A 9,950-nucleotide genomic window follows, 5' to 3' on the forward strand; every position below is an offset into this window, starting at 1 on the left:
CAATTGTAGCCGTCATTAGATCGCGATCAGAGACAAGTGCACCTGAAGCTGAGAGAGAATATGAGATTTCTTTCAATTATTGAAGATAATCCACCATAGATTGAGAACCTTTCTAAATTGACTGAAGGCAAGATTGAAGCTGATGATCATGAGCATCAGAAACACCATCGAGTCATTGCTCAAGCTTGATCCAAGGATCTCAAGAAGAAGAGACACCAACTATAAACAAAATTATATCTTCCGAGAATGTAGAATTCAGCCAAATTAGAAGATTTTGATCTTTCTCGTACTAGATTTCGAAAGCAGGGTTGATAGAGCGATTTGGAATAAACGGCGACGAGCATGATTCAATACCTTTAACAATGTTGAGAAGTTCGTACCACTGGAGAATCAGTGCAAATAAAGCACACTATGGGAGATAGTTAGACCACTTGAGCTTAATTGGAACCATGCTTCCGATGTTTTGAATTGTGAGAAAAGCATACGAATTCAACAAATTAGGGTTTGACGAATGCTTTGGGGATGAATTTTGAAGAGATTCATGTGGGGAAAAAGAATAGAGGGAGAAGGCATTGCAATTTGATGTAAGAAATCGATCGAGAATGAGAGATGCGAAGCGGAAGAGACGATCGAATCGGCCATGAGGCAAAAGGTGAAAGATACCATATAGAAACCCAAGTTTTCCAGAGAGCTTTTCTTAGTGAAGAAGAAAAGTGTATATTCTCATTAAGTCATCAATGAATGATACAACCACTAATACATAGCCTTTGGCTATTTACATTGTAACTAATTAAGTTGTAACAAACTAATAACAAACTATAGTCATGATGTGGCATCTTCATCTTTACAGGCTAGCTAACAGCACATCCCAACATATGTGTTCCTCAACTCAAAAGGATCAAATAACTTGTTTTTTTTAGAAAAATCAGAATCCAACATTCCTAGCAACATAAAACACTACAATGTGTTAGATGGTGTGCCAAAAAATCATGTCTTGAAAGGGCATCCAATGGAGGTAGTACTGGAGTTATTCCTCAAGGCCACACTTGCAAATTACAAAATTGGAATAGAGAAGGCGGTGGCAGAGACAGGCAAGAAGGTTACTTGTTTGATTACAGATGCATTCTTGGTCTTTGCTAGAGAGATGGCTCAGAATTAGGGTGTTGCATGGATTCATCTTTGGATACCCATGCCATGCAACCTCTCTGCTCACATTTACACTGGTCTTATCCGCCACGAGCTCTTTCCAAATTATGTTGGCCTCGATAGTGATAACCAAATAGCTAATGGTGATGGTAACGACGACGATCCCTTTGCAAAAAGATAATACTTTGGAAATTGTTCCAAGGCTGTCCACAATGCACATTGCGGACGTATCTGAAGAAGTAGTTCCATGTGATTTTCTTTTGTCACAAATACTAAGTTAAATGGGGCGAGTGCTGCATCAAATGACAGCTCGTCTTGAATTCCTATCAAGAGATAAATCCCACGCTCCTGAATAGCAATCTCAAATTGAGGGTGGAATACTCACAAAGCCAGGAGTGCTCAAGAGCTTGGAGCTGATTTTGGGAAGTGAACAAGGAAAAATATGAGGGAGAAGGCTAGAGCCTTCAAAAGGATTGCAGCAGAGGCTGCTGGGCTTCTATGGAGTGCTGTACAAGATCAAAAGGAAAAACTAGAAATAAATCTAAAATTCCAAAAAATTATTGTAAAATCTAGTGATTGTTATGAAATTGAGAACATGTGTGCAATGGAATAAAGTAAATAAGACATAGTATTTACGAGGTTTGGCAAATATGTCTACGCATTTGGGGCTTCATTATTTGAAATAATAGAAATACAAAATAACTCTCACTGTTTTCTCTCTTCTCTCTAGCCTGGTTCACTGGTATTTTCTTTTGCATCTATCTTCTTTCTTTCCTTTCTTTCTAGCTCTTCTTTCTTTTCTCTGTTCATTTTATCTTTTCTTTCTTTTCCTCCTTATGTTTCTCACTTCTCTTCTTTCTTTTACTCTTCAATCTTTTATAGGCAAAATGATGCAGTGCCATTAATGTAGTTTGGTGGCTGGTTCAAATTCGATTTAATACTTCCTAGTAACTTAATTTCCTACAAGTGGTGTTTTAATTAGGAATTGTGCCGTCATCTCGTAATGGTCATTTACTATGCTATAGTGGGCTAGGAACTTGTGTTTGTAGTTATTACGGTTGGTGGCTAGGCTTTCTAAGTACTCCGAACATTAGAGACAGCAGGGGATTTTGAATTTTGAAGTGTATGTAAGCAGATAGTATTCTTTAATTGTTTTTCCTTCAAAGTTGTATTCCAGATTTCAGTAAAGTCCTTTCTCTATCACCAACCTCCATTATCTGGTACCAGAGCTTCATTACGCTCTTTGGGTTTGCTTATGCCCATTTGTTTCTAAATGGCAACAAGGAAAGGTAGAGGAATGAAAGGTAACCATGGTCTAGAAAATCACAGGGATGAGAGAGACGATGAAATTCAAGAGTTGCAACCTTGCAACTTGAATGCCAAAATGCTCACAGCAAGTGTGGAGGATCAAGTCAAGGTTATTCAAGTGATGAATCTGACCAAAATCCATTTGGCAGACATGAAAGAGGTCGTGCTAAAAGATTCACCCGTGACTTTGACACAATCAAAATTGATTTGCCAGAGTTTCATGGTCGGCTGATTCCTGAAGAGTTTCTTGAGTGGCTTAGTGTCATTGAGAAGTTTTTTTCCTATAAGGACATACCTGAACATCAACAAGTCAAGTTGGTTGCAACAAGACTTCGTGGCTATACGTCTACATGGTGGGATAAGGTCCAAGAGATGCGGCTATGTAAAGGAAAGCCTAAGATTTCCTCTTGGGAAAAGATGAAAACAAGATTGCAAGAGCAATTTCTCCCACCAGACTTCACTCAATATAGTTTTTCACAATTCAACCTTCGTCAGGAAACTAAGAATCATGGAGTATACCGAAGAGTTTTACAAGTTGTCAGCATGTAATGATATCTAAGAAACTGAGGAACAACTCACTGCAAATCATGGTGCAGCTGCGAGAAGTCAAAGAAATAATACCAACGACTCTAGTTCTTGTTACAAGGGTGGCCAAACCGGTCATCAATACAAGAGTTGCCCAAAGCGGCCAGTTGATACACGAGTGCGTTTTGGCTATAAAGACCACGAGCCTGAATACTTTGATGATTCTGTTCAGCCTAATTTTGATGAGGACAATGATGTGGAACGTGAGGAAATTGAACCTGAAATTGGTGAGAGTTTGGTGATTGATCGAGTGCTTTCCAGTTTGGTGATTGCTCAAGTGCTTTCCATTCCCAAGTCAGAATCAAATGAAGACTGGCTCCAATCAAGCATTTTCAAGACATGTTGCAAATCTCATGGCAAGGTGTGTACTCTTGTAATTGATGGTGGCAGTTGTGAAAATATTGTTTCTCAAGACATGATAGATAAACTGAAGCTCCAAACGGGACCACATCCACGACCTTATCGAATCGCGTGGTTCAAGAAAGGAAATGAGGTAAAAGTTTCCTGGAGATGTCTTGTTTCATTTTCAATGGGGAAGAATTACAAGGACCAAGTTTGGTGTGATGTAGTTTCTATGGATATTTGTCACATACTCCTAGGAAGACCATGGAAATTTGATAGGCGCACTGCCTATGATGGTCACAAAAACACCTATACCTTTCCAATGGGAAAAAGTGAGATTGTTCTCTTACCTGGCAAGGAGGAAGCAGCTATTCCAAAAATCCAGCAAGAGAAAGGTAACCATTGTCTTACTTTGTCCAAATTCTTAAAAGAAAGTGAAGATATAGGTATTATGTATATGTTGGTTGCTAAGGAAGCAGGGAAATCCACAAATGTCTCTAGAAAAGTAGAGCTTGTCTTGGACGAATTCAAAGATTTTATCTCGGATGAGTTGCCTAGTGGTCTTCCCCTACTTAGAGACATCTATCACCAAGTAGATTTGATTTCTGGTTCAAACCTTCCAAACAAAGCTCACTACCGCATGAGTCCTAAAGAGCACGAGGAGCTGAAAAGACAAGTTTCAGAATTGCTTGAGAAAGGTTATATCAGAGAAAGCATGAGTTCGTGTATGGTACCAGCTTTGCTTACTCCAAAGACCGATAACACATGGCGTATGTGTACAGACAGTCGTGCTATCAATCGAATCACTATCAAATACAGGTTCCCTATTTTGAGGATTGATGATATGTTCGACATGCTTGTTGGTGCCAAAGCAATCAAGATTGATCTTCGAAGTGGGTACCACTAAATCTAAATTAAACCTGGTGATGATGGAAGACTGTCTTCAAGACGCGTGAGGGCCTCTTCGAGTGGCTTGTTATGCCATTTGGGCTCTCTAATGCCCCGAGCACCTTTATGAGGGTAATGAATCAAGCACCGTGCTCTTTCATTGGTAAATTTGTCGTTGTCTACTTTGACTATATACTCATTTATAACGTTGATGAAAGAAACCATATGGAACATTTGAAGGTTGTGTTAACTGTTCTGAGAAAGGAGAAGTTTTATGTGAACCTCAAGAAATGTTCTTTCATGATCGAAAGCCTAGTTTTCCTAGGCTTTGTCGTAACTTCTACAAGTCTGAAAATGGATGAAGAGAAAATCAGAGCTATCAAAGATTGGCCCACACCAAACAGCTTGCAGGATGTAAAGAGCTTTCATGGGCTACCTTCATTTTATCATCAATTCATTAGAAATTTTAGCTCTATTTCGGCCCCTTTGACAGATTGTATGAAGGAGGAATTCAAGTGGAGTAAGGAAGTTGCGAAGAGTTTTCAGCTTGTGAAAGAAAAATTGACCAACGCTCATGTACAATCTTTGCCTGACTTCGAGAAAGTATTTGAAGTTGATTATGATGCATCCCATGTGGGAATAGGCGGTGTACTCAGCAAAGAAGGTCATCCAGTAGCTTTCCCTAGCCAAAAATTAAATGAAGCAAAGAAGAATTGTTCCATTTATGATCTGGAATTCTATTCCATTGTTCATTCACTTCGTCCTTGGTGGCCTTATCTTATTCAAAGGGCATTTATCTTGAATTCTGATCACGAGGCTCTCAAACACATAAACAACCAAGGAAACTTGAATAGAAAACATGCCAATTGGGTTGCATTTCTACAAGAGTATACTTTTGTAATAAGGCATAAGAATGGGAGATGCAACCAAGTTGCGGATGCTCTTAGCAAACGGTTGTCACTTCTCAATACCTTCCGTGTTCAGCTGAAAGGCTTTGATAACATTAAAGAAATGCATGTTGGTGATACTGATTTTGGGAAGGTTTGGGAGTTTCGCAAGGAAGGACATCATAAGGATTACCTTGTCCAAGATGGTTTTCTTTTTAAGGAAGCATGTATGTGCATTCCTAAATGCTCATTTTGGGAAATATATAATCAAGGAACTGCATTCGAGAGGTTTAGGTGGGCATTTTGGGAGAGACAAGACAATCTGTCTTGTAAAAGATAAGTATTATTAGCCTACAATCTATAGGAATGTGACTCGCTATGTGAAAAGGTGCAGAATTTGTCAAATATATATGCAAAGGCCAATCACAGAATACTGGTGCTTACACCCTCTTACCACCTCCCAATGCTCCATGGGAGGATATTGGCAAGGATTTTGTGGTTGGTTTGCCAAGGACTCAAAGAGGAAATGACTCCATCTTTGTTGTTGTTGATCGCTTCTCCAAGATGGCTCATTTTGTTCCGCGTAAGAATATTATGGATGCCTCCTATGTTGCTGATCTATATTTCAAAGAAGTGGTTAAACATCACGGTATTCCAAAATCTATTGTTTCAGATAGGGATACCAAGTTCTTTAGTCATATTTGGAAACACTTGTGGGGGTAGATTTGGCACTAATTTGTTGTATAGTAGTGCTTATCACCCTCAAACTGATGGCCAGACCGAAGTGGTTAACAGAACATTAGGCAATCTGCTCAGAGCATTGGCAGCCAAGAAACCAAAGCAATGGGACATGACTCTTTCTCAAGCTGAGTTTTTTTTATAATTACGTTGTAAACCGTTCTACCGGAAAGAGTCATTTTGAGATTGTTTATAGGAGGACTCCAACACATTATCTTGACCTTGCTCCCATTCCAAACTCTTCATTACCAAAACCGAAAAAGGCTGAAGATTTTGCTGTATCCATGGCCAGAATACGTGAAGAAGTGTGGAAAAAGCTTGAAGACAGCAATATCAAGTACAAAGAAGCTGCCGATAAACATCGCCGTGTGAAGAAATCTGATGAAGGTGATCTAGTGTGAGTATATTTGAAGAAAGAGCGTTTTCCTGGTGGCTACTATAATAAGCTCAAAGAAAAGAGGATTGGTCCATGCTCTTGAAGAAAATCTGTGACAATGCTTATAGGGTTGAGCTTCCACCAGACCATAAACACTCACCCAACTTTTAATGTTCAAGATTTGTCAGAATATCATGGAGAGTTAGGTTCAAACTTGTGGGCGAGTTCTCACTTGGCAGGGGAGGATGATGCAGTGCCATTAATGTAGTTTGGTGGCTGGTTCAAATTCAATTTAATACTTCCTATTAACTTGATTTCTTGCGAGTGGTGTTTTAATTAGGAATTGTGTTGTCATTTAGTAATGGTCATTTACTATGCTGTAGTGGGCTAGGAACTTGTGTTTGTAGTTATTATGGTTGCTGGCTAGGCTTTCTAAGTACTCAGAACATTAGAGACAGCAGGGGATTTTGAATTTTGAAGTGTATGTAAGCAGAGAGTATTCTCTAATTGTTCTTTTTTCAAGGTTGTATTCCAGATTTTAGTAAAGTCCTTTCTCTATCACCAACCTCCATTACAAAATGGAGGTTGTATTCCAGATTTTAGTAAAGATAAGTATTATAACATTTTCTCTCTTTTTTATTGTGTTGTCTCTTTTGTGCCCCTTGACAAGGTTTCTCTAGCGTGTAAACTCTGTTTTTATGACAAGGGAAGAGTTAATATTTCTAGGAGTAATGGTTTTTTTTTATCTTTTAAAAAAAGTGACTAGTTGGTAGTTTTGCCACGACAATCCACCCTTCTGACGACGGGAAGTCTCACAGAGACATTTCAGCCTCTAGCCATCACCGTGTAATTCACTAGCATTAGGAATTGAACCCAGGACGTAATGTGTAGAACATAGGTATATAATTCATTCTCAACCACTAGACCACCCTGTGGTGGTTTAAGAGTTAAGTTGGTTTAATTTTGAGGCTATTTAAAATATGGAGCCTCACATAGAGTGACAAAAACATAACTTACATTACCTAGAATTTCACTACTTTTCAATTATTTCATGGAAAGACAAAAAATCAAAACACGCTAAACCCAAACTGAAAACAAGTTAAATCATTTTTCCAGCACTTCCTTTGGAAGTCCATTATTCAACTAGGGCACAATTGTAACTGGAAATTCAAAGTATAGACATAGGTGTTCGAGGGAATATGTAACATAGAGGGTTTCTATGTGGAATTGTAGAATGTGTCGAAAACACAGTTCGGTACATTAAGTATAGTATACAATTGAATGAAAACTTGAAGAAGAAAAAAAGTTCAACAAATTGTATTATACCACTGAATATATCAGCTGTGTTTTGGAAAAAAATTTCCCATGAAATCGTTTTTACTGGTTTTACATTGACAATTAACCTCTCTAACCAGAAGGACATTTCGTACCAATCCACTAATTAATATATATTCAAACCAAAAAATAAATTAATAAAACATGTGTAACATATAGGACATTGTCTGTGGTCCCCTACAAATCCACAAGACTTTTGGACCATTTTCAACCTACAAAGCTAAATCATAGAGGAATGATTAAATTCACACGACATTCTCTTCTTCTTTTTTCATTGCACGTCAATACAGAACATGACAACATTAGAGTTTTTAAACAAAATCATCTAAACACCAATTACCAAATAATCATTTAAAAACAAAGAGTGCATGTAGCACCTTATTTACTTAATTTACAAGATTACATGGATAAAAGAGAAGGTCACATTTGTGTTCATATACACAAATGCCCCCTATTTGATTCAACAGAAAGACAAAAAAAAGTATGTTTTGTAAATGAAATTACTCAATATGCATTTCGGAAAGGAGCAGAATTATCTGTACCGCATTTACGATCTAAGTCATAAACAATATTTATCTATTTATATTCACTGATTCGCATGAAGCACATCATCTCGGCCGTCTACGGCATTTTCCACGTATAAGCGGACTTCAGGTTATTGATGTTGTGATCCACAATGTGGTTCATAATTGCGGTCGCACCGGCTCCCACGGATCTACGTCAAGCTCATCATCCATGCAATTCTCGATTAGGTTGGAACTCGGATCAGCTTCTTGGGATTGTGCCACCGTTTCATCACCCTTAAGACATTGCTGCAACTTTTGCCTGTACAGCCTCAGTTGCTCCTCCAGTAGACTCCTCTCCGATTCGTGTTTTATTATAATCCACTGCATCGATCGGAACATCACTTCATCGTACTGCTGCTTCTGCTCCGCCATTTGACGGTACTGCTTGGCTTGGATTTCAGTACAGCTTTTCTCGTTTTGAAGACGGAGGATCATGGCCATAGCTTCCTCAGCTGCAGATGCGGATGCCATCCTTTCCTTCTCGAGCTCTACGCGAGCCTCATTCCTCCTTCGCCGCTCAAGCTTCACCATTTTTCTCAATGCAAACACATCAAATTCCCCATCCTCGCCGTAACCAACACTTTCATCATCACCATCGCTATCCCCATGACCGTCGTTAATATCGACATGATCTCTCTCTTCTGCATTGACATTTTTGCTTAACAACAAGCAATCTGCATTTGGTGAAGTTTCCAATGATTTCACCTTTGGAGAACAGACATCATCACCAGAACCACACTTCGAACAAATCCGATTTCTGAAATCTCTTGATTTACCTCTAAAATCACATAAAAATTCCATAAAAATCTCCGAATGAACCCCAACTTGCAAAACCTTTAGCCCCAAAATAAACACCAAAAACAACCCCAACAAGTTGAAAACTGGCAAGAAACGGCCAAACATGAAAAACCCACATCCAAAATCACTTCCCTGATTCAAAAACTTGATACATGATGAAGCACACTCCATCCCCTAAAACCCTAGAAATATCTGCAAAACCCTCTTAAATAACTGAAGAACAGAACAAAACACAAACAGCAAGAAAAAACGACCCCAAATCTGCGTCTACCTCCTCTAGAACATCCTCTAATCCAATCTTCCCACCACCTTGATATATACACTAATACTTTAAATATAATTAAGAAATAAATTAAAAGCTTTACGAAATTAATGAGAGGTGCCTACGCAATGACCCAATTGGACTTGGGCTGTTGTTTCTTTGTAGACTCGATTACATAGAAGCTTCAAAGGCACTAATTAAGCTACCATAGCAAGAACAAGCCTTACCATTCGAGAGATGGCCATAAAGTTGGGGACTTGCATAGAATGTATGTAAACAGTGACAGTGAAGAGTTGAACTGGGTTGGGGATATTGGGATTCGAGATAAACGTGGGGCGTAGAAAACGAGGAGTGAGGTGCGACCAATGTGGATGATGTGGGGCTGTCTATATATTGGTGTTATTTATATGACTTTTTGTCACATGCCACGCTGCAGTCCGATACGGTGAGTAATTGAGTCCCTCTCTGTTGCAGAAGACCGTTGAAACGTTACGATCGCGTTCGGTGGGTTCCTGTAAACGGTGTGTCGTCGGCAAGTGGCGGCCTAACCCTAAAGATTGTTTGTCTTAATTAGTGTAAAATATCGATATCGGTGTAAATATTGATATTTATATTTATAAAAATATTTATGAATATATTAATATTTATATTGTGACTGCAATGATGAAAATTTGCTAAAAAATGTGAAAATTTAAAAGGATATTGTTGTTGTTGTTTGA

The 9,950-nt window shown here is 38.6% G+C and overlaps 1 protein-coding gene across 1 annotated transcript; it reads right to left on the bottom strand.

Moving 5' to 3' along the window:
- Nucleotides 1-7,955: 7,955 nt before the first annotated feature.
- On the bottom strand, nucleotides 7,956-9,734 carry LOC137729857 (protein FLOURY 1-like). Its single transcript, XM_068468904.2, has one exon. It carries the CDS (start codon nucleotides 9,138-9,140, stop codon nucleotides 8,289-8,291), a length of 852 nt encoding a protein of 283 aa, XP_068325005.2. The 5' UTR covers nucleotides 9,141-9,734; the 3' UTR covers nucleotides 7,956-8,288.
- Nucleotides 9,735-9,950: the final 216 nt, after the last annotated feature.

This window comes from Pyrus communis, chromosome 10, assembly GCF_041283825.1.
Source record: "Pyrus communis isolate YQ-2024b chromosome 10, ASM4128382v1, whole genome shotgun sequence".
NCBI lineage: Eukaryota > Viridiplantae > Streptophyta > Magnoliopsida > Rosales > Rosaceae > Pyrus > Pyrus communis.